Below are 17051 nucleotides of genomic sequence, written 5' to 3'. Positions count from 1 at the left end.
AAAAATTATACAGTGAATAGGAATTGATTGGTATTTCTAAAACTGCCAAATTATAGTAAAAATCAGAAACTTTAATTGAAATCATAAATAAGCTTTAGATCAATTTGAGTATTTCTTAATCACAGCTTTTTTTCTGTATTTCAATGTGCCGCAAATTTTAACAACTGATAACATTTTTCAAACATATGCCCATGTAGGATGAAAGATTGTATTCTCAGTTAATTTTAGCTTAAAATATCAGATGTATACTATATATGACACTACATTATTTTAGTTTTTTTCAAATTATTTAAAAAATTTATTGAGATTTTTATCATATGCAAAGCTTGGTGATTAGGGTAAAAGAATCTGGAACACTAGGATTTAAACTGTAGTCTAATGATAGGATGAGTAATGCCTGCAAGAATAGAAACTATGTAGAAACTAACCGCACATGACCACTCTTTAGTGACTCCCTGCGCGATAATAGGCAATGTGCTGGACATTGTGAGACCGTGAAAAAGCCTGACATAGTCTGCCTTCGTGGTGCTTGCAGTCTAGTAAACAGGTAAATAGCTAACTTCCAAATGGTTGATGGTAAGAAGAGTGATGATAAAAGAACTCAGAGTACCATAGAGTCTACAGAAGGAGCTCCAGGACTGAGCATCCCAGCCAAGATTTGAGAATAATTATAAATTAGTGAGATGATATGAAGAGAAGAAGTAAGAAGAATGTTCTAGGTAGAGAGAAGAGCACATGCAAAGACTTGAAGACATAGGTGTGTAGTTCCTTGGAAGACCTGGATGAGTTCACTGTAGTTATAACAAAGAATATAAGACAGAACAACGTGTAGAAAGATGGGTCTCCAGCCTTGATACCAAGGGAGGTACAAAAAGCTAATAGACTAATGAATGTTTTTAGGGAGAAGTGTTCAAATCAGCAAGAAGAGGAAAAGAATTTTGGTTGGGTTGGTCAGGAAAGGATTGAGAAAGATGAGAGAGTAGTCGACTGGGTACAGCTTTGCCTCTTTATTTTTAAAAAAGGAGGTATTCCAGGACTTTGGCTATTGTGATCAAAGACAGGCAGAAGAACCCAGAGAGCACAGTGCAGGGCAGGAGGCAGCCTGGCAGGAGGGTCGGTTCAGTAACAAGAGTTCTCGAGGAAATGTCAGGGGTCAGGAGTATGGAAGGAGCATTTTGATTGTCACAAGGCTCAGGATGCTACTGGTATTTAGTACTTGAAATCCAGGGATGCTAAACCTGCAGTCTCCAGAACCTTCGAGAAAAATTGGCTACTCATGAAGATTTTTCCCATCATAAATGGTAGTAGCACCCCCACTGAGAAATGGCGACTGGCAAATAGTGAGGGGTTCTAATTAGAGATTCCTCTTACTTATCTCTGTCCTCTTTAAAATGCCAAATCTCTCTCCAGGTGATCGAGATTTTATGCATTCATTCGTTCAACAAATATTGAGCACCTACCTACTCTGTACCAAAGTTTTTCTATGTCTTACATCAAAATTACCATCATGGGAATTACTTACATAAGCCAAGCTAGTGCTGCCTGGCTTATTAGACAATGAGATTTGCATGGAGGTGAGAGGAGATGAGAAGACAGAGTTCAGATTTCCATTATTCTAAAATGCCTCCATCTCACTATTCTTTCAAATTGACTACAATGCAAACTTAAAAAAAAAAAAGTTAAAATGAATTTTCCATACCCACTGCCTCATCTTAGAGATCCAATCTCCTTTGACCCCAGAAGTACTCAGGGGCTGAGAAATTGGACAAGGGGCTGAAGTCAATCATCATCTTCCTTTAACACTTACCACTTGTCTCTTTTTAAAATATCTCCTTCCTTTGCTTTTGCAGTATTCTGCTGGGGGTCCTTTCACCTCTAGGAAGCTGCAGTGGTTCTCACCCTCTTTTCCGCCCAGCACAGTAAAGGGATATGCTGTACACCTCACCAGGAGACCTATCAGATACACACAGGAGGCAGGGGAGGCAAGAGTGGGTGGCAGCAGCCATGGCTGAGAGGGTGCTGCCCTTAGGACGGTGTGTGTGTGCAGCCCCTGCCTACCTTTGAGCTGCAGCACCCTACTCTGTATTTACCTCCCTTTCCTATCTGCACAGACACAGATTCTGCTCTCTCTCAAGGCCAAACCCATTACCACCTGCTGCTCTAAAAGCCTCCTGATTTCCCTAGCAGGAAGTAATTTAATTTGTCTTTTCCAAGCTCCCCAGAACTTGTTTTTGTAGTTGTCCTTCACACTGTTAAGTTTTTCTGCCTCACATTATAGCGATTTACATAGACTTTCTGTCTCCTGCTAAACAGTAAACTTATTCGAGCAGAATCTACATGTTACATAGCATCTGTAAATTAATTTAATGCCTTGGACACAGAAGTAGCCTTTAAAAATTTAAAAGTTAAGGTATCTTTCGATGTTTAGAAAAGCTGGAATCATAATCTGAATTTCATTTGTTTAGAGGAAATATTTAATACCTGGATAGGTATTAAATTGAGTGGTAAATTTTTGTTTAACACATTCAACAGTTACTACTGTGCTTATACTACATGCCAAACAGTTTTCCAGGTGCTCATGAACTGTCTTGTGGTCATGGAATTTGCAGTGAGGGAAGAGGAATATAGGGAAGAGAACTCAACATTTTTTGACCACTCACTGTGTGCCAGTAATTTGATTTAGTGAATGTTATTAATGGGCGAAGCCCAATAAAACCCAGATCCCCTCACACCATAAGCCTCTTGTTAATCCGAAGACATCACAATGACCTTCTTTTACAGCAATTTTCTATACTTTGTCATCGATAAGTCCTGAACTTCTGGAACTAGGTAATTGGTTTTGTTTCATTACAAGTTCAAATGCTAGAAAGGAAATAAAAAAAGAGATGTGAATTAAGATTCGTCTGGTTTCAAAGATAATAGTCCTACAAAAGTATTCATACTACTCTTGAAAAGCCATTGATTTTTTACTGTTTTCAACTTTGCCATGCACTTATTTGAGGTCAATTGTAAATGCCTGTTTTCCACTGTGGACCTTGGAGTCAACTAACTGTTGGCTGTTTTCTGGTAGTTCCTGAAGTTAGCCTTCTTGATAGACTAGTGCCATCTACTGGTGAGAAAGAACAATCTGAAGCTCTTAGTTTCTTAAACTTCTGGGAGGAAAAATCTGTTTTTCTTTACCCTATTTTTAGTATAATTTTCAGGAATATATTGCATCAGAAAAGGTGGAAACCACTCATCATTTTTGTCTATCAAATTCTGTGAGATGTGTTATACAGATTTACTTATATTTTCCCTGATTCCCAAAACATTTGTAGCAGTTATAGGCAGTACATACAAATAAAATGGTAAAATGTTTCCGAAAAATGCTCAGGATCAAATAAAACTTTAGCTAGAAGAAGAGGTATGAACCAGGCGAAAAAACTATTTAAAGCGATCCTGTTGTAGTTATTACTGGTAAAGTGGGAAAATCGTCTTGTGATACACATAACTCAGGCCTAATTTCCTTATTTAGAATCCATAATGTTTCACACCTCTCTGTAATCTGGAGTTTATTATTCAGTTTATGAATTACCCAGGCTCTCTTCTTCCTTTTCGCTTGCTACTCTGTGATTTTACACATTGGTTTTCAGAAGTGTTATTCCCAAACGAGCAGCATCAGCATTACCAGGAAACTTGTTAGAAATACAGATTCTCCTACCCCACCCCGGAACTGCTGAATCAGAAACTCTCAAGTGGGGCCTGGCAGTCTTTGTTTTAAGGTGATTCTGATGCCACTCAAGTTTGAGAACGACTGTTAACATCCCTACTAGAAACTCATTGGGAGTAGAAAAAAAAATTAAATATGAAAACGCTCCCTTTTTAACGAGTTGTTAAAGTTCGATTAACTACTTGTCTGATTTTTTTTTTTTTAATGTTCTAGGGGCCAAAGAATTGACACTAAATAAAATAATGTTGACTTTTTGGGGCCCTCAGTTTATTTATCCTTGTTTCTTACACCAAGGAAAAAATAGGAGCTGTCCGTGATTACACAGAATTCATCTTGAAGTGAGAATGCACAGCATGATCTAACAATGCGAGGGTGTCACAGCATTGCCAAATCCATATCTTAAAAATCATCGCGGCAATAAATGCAAAGAAAATATCTCTTTGAAGCTAACTTCACTATAACTCACCCCAAATCCAGTTCGTTACATTAAGATTAGCCCAAACATCTGAAAAGCAGGCAAAAAATTATGATAAATCATATAATTATTACAGTTAAACTTAAAGTATGTATTTTTACTATCTAAAATTCAAATTCAGAGTTCAAAACTTAAAGTTCAAAATATTGCTTTTCTTGGCTATCAAGTCTTTTTTAAGTTAGCAGCTGTGAAAACAAAAATATAATTGTTTAAATTAGCTGTTGAGTGAAGCGGCTATAGGAATTACACCTATGTATGGGTCATTTATATTTAGCCATAAAATGAGAAACTTTATAGACTACCTTCCTGAGAACTTATCAGCCAGGAGGAGCTGTCATCCATTGACTCATAAATCCTGCTGGATTCTGCTTGTTAAACTCATCAAGGTGACTTCAGAACAGGAAGTTTTTTTTAAAGGTGCAGACCTTGAGAACAAAGAATACATTGATTGATTTGATTTTTGCAGTACTGTTTGACCTTCCCTTGGGCCTCTGCCAAAACCAAATTATTTTCTTACCAGTTAACAAGGGAGGCCAGTTTTTTACAAGATACATAGGACTCAACTGTAGAAATTAAAAAAAAAAAAATTCCAATTTTAGTAAGTCAGGAATGCTTTTGAAGGATTTATCTGGTCCATCTGAAACCACTGCTTTGGATACAGAGACTAGAAGCTTTCCTCTTCAGTCTTAAAGGCAGATTGCACATGACATTTTTCTATCACCAAGTTCTTTGTGAGAAAAAAATGGAGTTACAAATTTCATATGTTGGGAGAAACCATAACGGTCATCTTGTCCAGCTGTCCTTCCAATGCTTGAAAGCCTTTTACAACATCCCCACAGGAGGTCACTCAGACTTACAGAGCTGGAAATGTTCAAAGGGGAATGGGAAGGAGTGGGAACAGAGGACAGAGACAGAGAGTGTCAGTTATATTATTTATATTGCCCACTACATGCTACCAATTTGGAAATTTACATAAATCTTCATGGTCCTCTGGAACTCGTAGGACCTTCTTGCACCTAGGTGTTACAGGAATTTCCAATCAGAGAAACATGGTCTAAATCAGGATTTCTTGGCACTTTGCCATTTGGAACCAGAAATTGCTTTAGATGGAGGGGTGTAGGGGTGGCATTTTAAGATATTGAGCAGCATCTCTGGTCTCTACTCACTAGATGGCACTAGCACCTCCCCACCTCCACCCCAGCCCTGGATGACAACCAAAAATATCTCCAGACAATTACCAAATATACCCTGCGGGAGATACTGAGTCCCAAGGACACATCCAAATTATTTACTTTAGAAAAGAATAGTTAAAATCTTAACTTTTTAAAATCAAATAAACAGTTCCGCAGTTGACAAAATACTTGTACAATTCTCTTGGTTTTTTGTACAATGACTGTAGAGCAAATATTTCAATCTGTCATGCCTTATTGTCTGTGAAAACAAGCTACTGCAGTAGATGCTGTAAAAAGCAAATAGTAGAGCTATTACATAGATTCCAAGAAACACGCAGCTTTAAGATGCACACAAATTTTTGAAACTTTTTAGGGTAACACGTATAGAAAAGTGCACATATCAAAAACGTACTGAATTACTGAATTTTCACAAACTGTACAGAATTACTGAATTTTCAGAAACAATACACCATGTAACCCAGAGTAAGAAGTAAGATTACCAGAAACCCAGAAGCCCTGACATCATCCCCACTGACTCAGTCCCCTCCAGCAGTACCAGCCTCAGTCACGCTGCTATTATTCCCACTTGTGGCCTAGCTATTCCCTTTGCAGGGGGCTCTGTCTGCCTTGTCTCCTCATTCCATTCAGGTGTCTGCAGATATAACCTCTTCTGAGAGCTTCCCCACAGTCCTAAGTTACTCCCTTCCATCCTACTCCTGCTTTAATTTTCTTTACAGCTCTTATCACAACCTATTTTTGTCTATCTCCTCAACATGTAAGAATCCAAGAGGGTAAAAATGTTCTATCACTTAGCATATTGTAGGAGTTCAGGAAATGGAAGGCATAAGTGAATAAATTCAAAGTTCAGAAATTTTAAGATAAGGAAAATGCAAGTCTTAGAATTGAGGAAATACCATTATAATTCTCTTGAGTGTGTGCCTGCTATGTGCCAGTCATTGCAATTAATACACGGATACTTTTTATTTTAATTTGTATAATAACCTTGCCAAGTGGATATATCAGTTAGGTTGCTTTCAAATACAAGTAACAAAACCTGACGTTTATTTAACAGTGGATTAAATAAAAAGAAATTTAGTATCATAAGAAATGGATCAGAGATAAGATGGCTCCAGATTTGACCAGTTCTGTAACTCAAAGATGTTATGGTTACACTTTGGCTTTTCTGCCATTTTATTAGCTTTCTCCTCGTGTCCACAGATGGCTACGAACATTCTAAATGTCACATCATTACTCATCAGTTTCCAAAAGCAGGTGAAGAGAGAGGCTCTGCATGTTTCTCTTCTGAGGATAATCTTTTCTAGACTCCTGATACCTCATTGGCCAGATTTCTCTTATGCGTTGTTATGAACTGAATGTTTGTATATTCCCCAAACATTCACATGTAGAAGCCTTAACTCCCAGTGTGATGGGATTTGGAGGTAGGGCCTTTGGGACACAATTAGGTTTAGATGAGGTCATGAGGTTTGGAATAGTATGATAGGGATACAGTAAGCGATACGAAGACAAGGCGATAATAATTTACGGTCTGAGTGAGCATACTTTTGAGAATGAAAGGGTTACTAACAGAGGGGATGCCTGCACAACAGGTGTCGGCCAGGCTCTCGTGGGCAAACATAAACATATGGCCACCCTAAAAATGAACACCAGCCCTGTAGAGGGGAGCCCGGATGTGTGATGCAGCTCTCTAGAGCAATGTTGTCAGTACAGGGTCAGAATCAATGAGAATAATAGTTAGGCTTTTGGAGTTGGGGGAAAAGAGAGGCAGGGATATTAGAGAAGGTCAAAGGAATGAGGGATCCCTGAGTCACTGACATTTTTGGAATGGCTAGCGATAATCTAGAATTGTCCAATAGAGATGTCTACAGTGATGGATGTCTGCAGTATCTCAAGCCACTTACCTTATGCGGCTATTGAGCAAATGAATTTATTAATTACAAATAATTTAACTGTAAATAGTCACAAGTGGCTACCATATTAGCAAGTGCTGGTTTAGATTAAGCCAAGTGAAGGCAAGAGGTGGTTAATGGGCTATAAAGAAAATGAAGAGGGAGAGTTGTTTATTGTGCAGATTTTAGAGTAAACATAAGTATATTTAGTTCTGAGTAATGATGAAGTCCAAACTGTGACAGAGCTTGATAAAAACCAAAGAAAAATGTTGGTGAGACTGAGGAAGGGGAGGAATTAAGTCTTAATATGGGCAGGTGTGTGTGTGACCGCAGAGAATGATGGGAGTTAGCTGTGGGGGGGGTGGGGTAAGGGAGGGTGAAATACCATGCTGAAGGCCTTGAGGAAAGGTAGGTGAGTCCCCAAGAACATGAGATGAAAACCACAGAAAAAGGAGAAGATCAGGGATTGGATAAGATTTCAAAAATAAAGTTTTTGTGTTTTTTTTTCAGATAGTGGTTGTGTTCTCAGCTTCCTGGAGGAGGCAGTGTGGATCAGAAAGAGTGCAAATTGCACTCTCTGTCCCAGGTCATGGGGGGCAGGCAAAGGGAAAAATTAAAATTTGTTTCCTTTTGACAAAGGAAGATAGTAGTGGTGGTTAAACTTTTTTTTTTTTTTAACACTATAATATCCCAGGTGGTAGGTTATCCATTAACCCACTTCCTATTTAGAAAAAAAAAAAAGTGCAGCTCGCTGCCAGCGTTATTTTAATTTTATGTAAACACTCTCTTTGACGCTAAAGCAAATCTGACTGGTTTTCAACATGAAAATAAAATATAAAAACTGTTCTTGGAGTTATTTCTAAAGAGAGTTTATCTCTAATCCTAATGTAACAGAAACGTGTACGTCAGTCGGATTCATCAAAGGAATCTTCGGCTAACAACTGTTGGAGAACGATGTTAACATCACGCGTAGGAATGCTACGTTTTTCTAGGATTTGACATTTTCAGCAATTGAGAATTAATATATTTCGTAAATGGAACTACCACTACTAAAAACAGAATGGTATAAATAGAATGGTGTCATTTGTTTCCAAAGACTATCGATATACTAGAGTGATGTGAAAATAATAATAAAAGCAAGCTATTTTGTGGTAAACTTTGGCAGTAAGGTTAGGACCATAATTTGCGGTTATCTCGGGGTAAGCGCTGCAGCCACAAGCGAATATTCTTGGGGCAAACAGGAAATGAATTAACAAAATTATTTAAACTGAATTGAATGATAAATTGTATCAAGCAACAAATAATTTTATTTTCCAGGTCTGCTTTAACTTTGGAAATGCACTCCATTTAGAGGTAAGGAACCAAGAGGATTATTTCTGTCTTTTGGACTCAGAGGCTTAATTTCATGGAAGACAATTTGGCTTTTCCTCACCAGATTAAAAATGGACTTAGACCCAGCCACTCTCACTCAAATAAGTCCAGAGAACATATACCCAGGGATGTTCTATACAGCGTTTTTTGACGATCTCACTGCCCATCAATATAAGAATGTTAAAACAATTTGTGGTAAGTGGTAGGATGTCCATGATGAGGTACTGAATGAAAAATCAAGGAGCAGAATGAGAAGTATAGTGTAATTCTGTTTTTATAGGAAAAAGACCTTTATACATGTGCAACTGTGTGCTCATAAGGAAAGATCACAAAAAATATTCATCAAGCTGTTAACAGTGAGTGCACAGAAATGCAAGTGAAAATATAGAAGGAAGTTTTACATTTTCCTTTATAAACTGTAATGTTATTTTAATGTTTTGGTACATAATTTAATTTTTTCAAGTGATAGAATTTTTTTTCAACTAAAAAGAAAAAAATCACTGACCTAGTGATAACCACTCTTTCAAAGTACATGTTATGTAGAGCAACAAAAAGAGTAAAATGATAAACCTAATGTAATAATCATTTCTGATCTTAAAATACTAGGTCAGATGTATTGAAAATTTCCTCGGATGAAATATATATGTATCTATTAAAGCCCAATTGAAAATTCACAGAATAGTTTTCTACTTAAAGGTTCTGAAAACTAAAGATGGGCAATTTAATCTTTCACCCCATTTCTAAAACAATTAACTAACACTTTCACTAATTTTAATGAAATTGATATCAATAGGTTACTAAGATTTAGTCTTAAAACATTTAATAATTCATTTTTAAAATATGTCACCACAGAAAAATGGAACTTCATCTTCAGTTAGTAAGAAAAAAATTCTTGACATGGTATTTTAATTTAATTTGCCCATTTGTAAAATCACTAAATTCCTCTTCAGCTTTTTACTTCCCTCTGGGAAGTCTTTTCTTACTGCTAAAAACTAAACTACTGTTTCACTAGTTTGGAGACCACCTCTTGAACAGCTCTGGTTTGCCTGTGTGTTTACGTTTCCTCCTTGAAAATGAAGCCTGTTAAGAAATATGAAATTTATACCTTAAAATTTACACTGTTATTTTTAAAGTTTTAGTAAATTACATGATACCATACTGATGTCTGAGGGTTCTTAATAGTTTTTTGGCAATATTTTATGGTTGTAGGTCTTAAACGCAAGAAATGAAAATAAGCTGCTTCCCAAACATACTCATTTAGTGCGGCAAAAGCGTGCCTGGATCACCGCCCCTGCGGCTCTTCGGGAGGGAGAGGACCTGTCGAAAAAGAACCCGATTGCCAAGGTACCTTCTAATAGAGGAACAGAAAACATATGTACATTACTAAAACATGGTGTGAGAAGACTGTCATTTTCACTTTAAAATTTAAAGCCAATTGTATAATGTACTTACTAAGTCTTGGAATATTCTACATGTATTTGAAAATTAGCAGAGCTTAATTTTTAGCAGAAAGAACCAACTTTAAGATCCTATTTCCCACTCTGGAAGATGCAGCATCATTCATGAAAAAATATATAATTTGAGGTTTTGATTCGACTAAAAGTTAAGGCATCTATCACTAGTCGAATCTTTATGTAACAAAGTGTTACAGTACTTAAAAGAAGATCTTATCATATGTAGGGGAGGAAAAATTCTTTTTTTTGGCACCCTGCTAGGTTCTCTGACTGGGGCCCTGTTGGACCGACAAGAGAAAGATTAATAAGAGAAAAACAAGTTTATTAACGTGTATTTTGCCTGTAACACATGAGATTACCCAGAGAGGCGTAACTCAAAGATTCGGTTGGAATTTGGGCTTACATAGCATCTTAGCAAAGGAACAATAAATTTTTAGAGAAATGACAAGGTAAAGAAAGCAGGCCTTGTGGGAAGGCAAATATATGGGAAACTAATGGTAGAAAAAGGCTAGTTAGTAAAGTTTGTTTTGTGGATTCCTTGTACCTACCATCTCCAAGCAGATAAGGGTCTGAAGTTGTCGGTTATGATTAACTTTGTCCTTGGTAGAGAGAGGAATGAGGTCACTGTTACAAATTTATGTCTTGTTTTTAGACAGGGGGTCGGCAGAGAGCTTTCCTTGTATCTACTTCTTGATTGCCTTCAGCTCAAAACAGCCCTCTACCAAAGTGACATATTTTGATGGCATATTTTGCCACCCTACACTTAAAAAGTAATTTTCAAAATGAAAATAACTGATACCTAATAGGTAGGGTGACCATACATCCTGCTTGAGATAGTAGTCTTGGTTTTTATGCCCATCGTCCTGGCTTAATAATTAATAACTTCCTTTTCACGCTCAGTGTCCTATTTTTTGATAAATTGTGTGGTGATATCTCAGGCTTAGCATGTGCAAACCTGAACCCTTGATTTTCCCCCTAAAGCTGTTCTCCATAAATTCTGCCCGTTTCAGTAAGTGGCATTATAATTCCATCCAGTTTTTCAAAAATGTAGCAAGTACTATCAGTTCCACCCCCAAAGTATATTCCAGGTCTACTCATTTCTCTCCACTGCCAGCCCCCTAGTCCAAGTCAGCATCATTTCTGAGCTATATTACCAAAAGACCTCCCTGACATTGTGTTTCTGCTTTCACTCTTGCCAACTCCCACCCCATCCCCCACAGTTCAGTCTCCCAAAAGCAGCCAGAGTGATCTTTTGAAAAGACAAATGAAAGCATGTTCGTCCCTTCAGTGAGACCATTTCAATAGCTTCCTGCTGCAGTAAAAGTAATAAAGTCTTTACCCTGGCCTATAAGATCTCTTGGGGATTTATTGGCCGTGACCTCCTCCTCTCTGACCTCAGCTCCTACCACCTCACATCCCCTACTCTGCTACACCCCTAAACCGACACAAGCTCATTCCAGCCTCTCACCCTTTGCACTTACTGCTTCCTCTGCCTGGAATCCCCTCTCCACAAATATTTGCAGTATCTCTCTACATAAAGCCTCTGCCCAAGTGTCTTCTCCTAAAAGAGTTTCCTGTCTGTGTCCCATTCCTCCATTCTACTTGGATTATGGCACAGTCCACTCCAAGACATTGTCTCCTGCCTGGCTTGCTTGTTATATCTTATTATATGGCTCCCTCAATGGAGTGTAAGCTCCCCAAGGATAGGGGCTTCGTCCTGAGGCTCACGGCTCATGCCCTGTGCCCTGAGCAATGCCAACGTTCAGTAGGTGCTCAGTAAACATTTGTAGGAATAAATGAATGTTCATATCCAAGTTTTCATCTTTTCAATCTTATAAACGTACGTGAAGAGCCTCTTAAAAGAAAGAGCAACTATAGAACAGAAGAATGCAGTTTCCTTTCCAGCAACATGTTATTATATAAAAGCCTTCTAAAAACCAAAATTTTAAGTATAGGTTTACATAATAATATATATACAAGCAGTTACGTTTTTTGTTTGGGTTTGGTTTGGTTTTTCTGGGATAGCTGAGTCATTCACATCTTCTAATAGATTACCCTAAAATGCATTGATTCTTTGGGATTCAATAAGCATTAACTGTTCTTCTCACTGATTTTAATTATACAAGTTGTTAAGAGTAAAATTTATATAAAAAGCAAAAGATCTTGTTCAATTTCCCCAACTTTCCAAATTCTCTGTCTAGAGGTAATATTGTCAACAGTTTAGTATCTTCCAGATCTTATGAAATGCATAGTATATATATACTTCTATACTCTTATGTGCATACGTGTATGTACACAAACCAACAGTTATGTTCGCATGCAGTTTTATTGTATTCCGAACATAAGTGGAATTCTGTAATACACATAATCATTAAAAATATAGAATATTTTTATAAATATTATAACATATACATATACATATTCATGTGTGTGTATATGCATATACTTGGCAAAAAAAAAGAGAGACAGACAAAAGCACAGAGAAAGACAAACAACTAGGCAGACAGAGACACAGAAACTCAGTTACATGTAATTGTGGGACTGCACTGGTTGACCATTCCACTCCAGGAGCAGAGTGGGTATAGCAGGAGGTTGGAGACCCCATCTGCTGTCCCCTTGGTTATTCTCAGCAGCAACCCCGTAGCCCCAGTGCATGTTGAGAAACCTATAGGAAGAAAGTGTTCTAAGGTTTCAGGACAAAGAACTGACCGAGCAGGTCGGTGGTGATGACCTCAATGGTGTCTGAAGGAGAAAGTCAAGGAACTAATAGGGGGCCACAAAGACACATTTACTAGTGAAGAATTAGAGATACAAGTAAAATTATTTATAGAGGATGAAGATTATAATTCCAGAAGACCCAGCAGGTTAGAAAAATTAATTTGCTGAAGTATTCTAAGCAAGGAAGGCACTTGACTTCTATGGAAGTATGCCTTGTTCATACTTTCCAGATGATCAAGTGTATTTATGAAGGTGATTTTGACTCTGCAGTTTTTACCTTCTATGCTAAATTTAAAATCTACCCCCTACAAGATGTACCCTCAGCAATATCTTAACTTCACCACAACCCTAAGAGGTAGGCAATAGTATCTCTTGGCTTTACGAATAAGAACAATGAGGCACAGAGAGGTTAAGTAACTCTTAGTATCACGTAACTAGTGAGTGACTGAAACAAGATTTGAACCCAGGTTCTCTAACACCAGCACATCTGCTCTTGAGCTCTTGTGTTCTCCAACCTCCGTCCTATGACCATCATGACACCTTCAGAGGGACATTTTCCATTAAAAATGTTTACATGTAAATTATGGAGAGTTTAACTTGAGACATTCTTCTGTTATTTTCATGTTAGATACATTCTGATATTGCAGAAGAAAGAGGAATAAAAATTACGTACAAATATGCTGGAAAAGGGATCACAGAGCCACCTTTTGGTGTGTTTGTGTTTAATAAAGACACTGGAGAACTGAACGTGACCAGCATTCTTGATCGAGAAGAAACACCATTTTTTCTGGTAAGAAGAACAATTTTACATTTATTAGTTTATAGGGGTTTTTTTTAGTAATAGTTAGTATTTATTTTACTTTTTTTTTTTTTTTTTTTGATGCTGGTAGTTTAATTACCTTAGCTTAAATCTAATCTCTATTGTTTATGTCATGATTTCAGCTAATTGGTTACGCTTTGGATGAACAAGGAAATAACTTAGAGAAACCATTGGAACTCCGCATTAAAGTTCTCGATATCAATGACAACGAGCCAGTATTCACGCAGGACGTCTTTGTTGGGTCTGTTGAAGAGTTGAGTGCAGCACGTAAGAGTCTGTTATTTTTATGAATGAACACTCAAGGTCAGCTTAACCCCATTGTGTAACTGAAGACTAAATCCTCTATCTTAATGGAAGCTGAGTATTAACCACAGGACAAATAGTAATTAATAAATCTTTTGCTTTAGGTTTGGAACTGGGTTTTTTTGTGTGTGATAAGTTCAAAAGATTGTATATGGCATTTTTTTACCCTCAGAACAGATATGGTAGATTGATGTGACACATTAGGTCTCTATAGCAGCAGTTCTGCGAAAACAAATGGCTGTGGCCATGTTCCAATAAAACTTTATTTGCAGAAATAGGTGGCTTGGCTGGCTTTGGCCCACTGACAGTAGTTTGCTGATCTTTGACATATATTATTTCTACTGTTAGGTTTATTGACAATGTTTAATCCAGTGCTCTATATGAAGACACAAGAGAGATTGCTCTTTGATCATAGTGTAAAGAATAGCTGTGCTTCTCCTGAATTGTTTGTATTTTAATAAGTACCTGTTTGTATCTGTTCATTCTTCTTGCTTTGTATTGGTTATTTGAACTATTATAAATAAATAATAAATTTGTGGCCCTCCTGTAGCAGGTGTTCAGGATTTCACCTTAAGAATTGTGTGTACTAACCTTGGCTTGCCCTCATCTTGTTTTTTTCTACTACTATATTCCATTCCCACTTATTTCCTCCCCGAATTCAATTTTTTTTTTTTACCTTGGTAAACTGATTTTGATAAGTACTTGTGACCCTTTTTGGAATGAGCTGAAATTGTAAATAAAAAAATAATGTATGTGAGTGTACTTAAAGCTGAGTTTCACTTTGGACACCTCTGTTTCTAATGCCAGATACACTTGTGATGAAAATCACCGCAACAGATGCAGATGAACCCAATACTCTGAATTCTAAAATTTCCTATAGAATTGTATCTCAGGAGCCTCCTTATCCTCCAGTGTTCTACCTGAATAAAGATACGGGAGAGCTTTATACAACCAGTATTACCTTGGACAGAGAGGTAAATTAATATTTTATGTTGCTCATCTTTTAAACTCTCCTTTATTCTTTCTTGAAGGTACTCCTCTCTCTTTATTCCTTTTCTAATTTTCCTTCTTTGTTGTATATTCCTCATCCATAGGATACTCTTGGAACTATCTTCTCGTGGGGATGCGCTGTCCAGTATAGTAGCCATTGGCTATATGTGGTCATTGAGCACTTGAAACGTGACTAGTCCAAACTGAGATGTACTATAAGATAAAATCATCACCCAAATGGTGATAATTAGTATTAAAAAAAAAAAGATTAGTATGAAAAAATAGTAATATAAATAATTTTTTGTTGATTACATGTTGAAGTGATAGTATTTTAGATACCATAGGTTAAATAAAAAATATTTGTTTAAAATTAGTATCACCTATTTCTTTTACTGTTTTAAGTATAGCTGATGGAAAACTTAAAATTACATAAGGACAGTGCTGTTCTAGGCCTCTCCAGTCGGGATTCTGCTTGCTAGAGAGTTGTAAAGCAGTGCTCCTTAATTTGTGGTTTTGGAACAAAACACCAGGAGTCTTCTCTACGGCAAATACATATACAGAGGAAGGAAAAAGATGAAAATAGCCCTATTTAGCGTAATAGAACTATTTGTAAAGGAAGAATTATTGTAAATCTCAAATTGGAGAAAAATTTGAATAGGTTTTCCTAGGAAAGCTGTTCTCTCAAACATTTCACTTTTTTTTATTTCTAACTCAAAGGGGAAATTTTAGATGAAGAAGGGAGCTAGATTTTTTTAAATGCTACATGCATGAAGATTTTAACAGTGCTCATGAGAAAAATGTTGATGTACATAACAACATTGTATTGTCATCAAATATAAGTCACCATCAAAGTGTAGTCCATATATTTTGTATTACGTGGAAAAATGATTTTACTACCCAGAGAGGGAGAGGGTTGTGCTCAACATTCCTATCAAGATCTTTGTAAAATTAAAGAATTTTATTACTCTTAAAATTCTACTCTAAACCTTTTTACATAAAATTAGCATGAGAAATTATTATTTTGAAGTAGTGTGTGATTTTTTTTTTAATAAGCTGCTGTCCCTGAAGTATGGAAAGTTTAGCCAATAATAATGACTGTTACTTATTGGGCATTTGTCATGTGCCAGGTGCCATTCCAAACCTTTTGTATATATTAACTCATTTAATCCGCCTAGAAACCCTGTAAGACAGATCCAATTATCCTCCATTTCACACAGAAGGAAATTGAGGGTCAAAGGGATTAAGAGTATCCAACACAGCTAGTTAGTGACAAAGCCAAAACTGGAAACCCAGGCAGCTGGCTCTAGGACCTCTTCTGTTCTGCCTTTCACTGAGCAGTTCTACCCTGCACAGGACCCCCATGCATTGGCACTGGCTGCCCAGCTCCTTCTTAAACTCCAGTCACACTAACTAGAGCCACTGTAAGGGTACCATGTAAAAAAGAAGGGTTCACCGTGGAGTAACATCTGAGACCTTGTTCTCAAAAACACATTCTCGAAGAATCATATCTCTCAGGATGTCTGGACAAAGTTCACCAAGCTTTGCCTTCACTAAACAACTTTTCTTGGGGACTAGGTCTTCTTAGCCTAGCTATTAGCTGAAAATGAAGTGTGATGCAGAAAAAACCAATTCCTATAGTCCTACCATCACTTCCAGGATAGAGCAAACTACATTTTAAACAGCACTCTTCTGTGCACAGGCTGTTTTAAGGAGAGACTCATCTGATAATACCACCAATGACATATTTAAGAATTTGACTATCAACCGTTCCTCCAGATTTTTCTTCCCTTCTAGAAAAGCTCTGATATCTTCACATGAATAACAGCAGATTATAAAACTTATTTATAATGAATAAAACATACTATGGTTTATTCTATTGATGATAAAATGAACTAAAACCAGAAAGACAGATTTGAAAGCAATTCATTTTCACCCCAGGTGGATATTTCTCATTGCCCTGCAGGAACACAGCAGCTATGCTTTAACAGTAGAAGCAAGAGACGGCAATGGACAAATAACTGATAAACCGGTAAAACAAGCTCAAGTCCAGATTCGTATTTTGGATGTCAATGACAATATACCTGTAGTGGAAAATGAAATGGTAACTATTATTTTTATAACAAATAAGTCTA

At 37.0% G+C, this 17051-nt stretch overlaps 1 protein-coding gene across 1 annotated transcript in view; it reads left to right on the top strand.

Moving 5' to 3' along the window:
- The window catches only part of DSG2 (desmoglein 2), a 39422-nt gene that overhangs the window by 8286 nt on the left and 14085 nt on the right, over positions 1-17051 (top strand). Inside the window, exons 2-7 of the mRNA XM_011361958.2 lie at positions 8581-8616; positions 9844-9978; positions 13435-13596; positions 13749-13893; positions 14737-14903; positions 16883-17020. Coding sequence (XP_011360260.1) covers positions 8581-8616; positions 9844-9978; positions 13435-13596; positions 13749-13893; positions 14737-14903; positions 16883-17020 — 783 coding nt within the window. The remainder of the gene's footprint in view (positions 1-8580; positions 8617-9843; positions 9979-13434; positions 13597-13748; positions 13894-14736; positions 14904-16882; positions 17021-17051) is intronic.

Source organism: Pteropus vampyrus, unplaced genomic scaffold (assembly GCF_000151845.1).
Source record: "Pteropus vampyrus isolate Shadow unplaced genomic scaffold, Pvam_2.0 Scaffold3, whole genome shotgun sequence".
In the NCBI taxonomy this organism is placed as follows: domain Eukaryota; kingdom Metazoa; phylum Chordata; class Mammalia; order Chiroptera; family Pteropodidae; genus Pteropus; species Pteropus vampyrus.
This window is presented reverse-complemented; position numbering and strand designations above follow the sequence as displayed.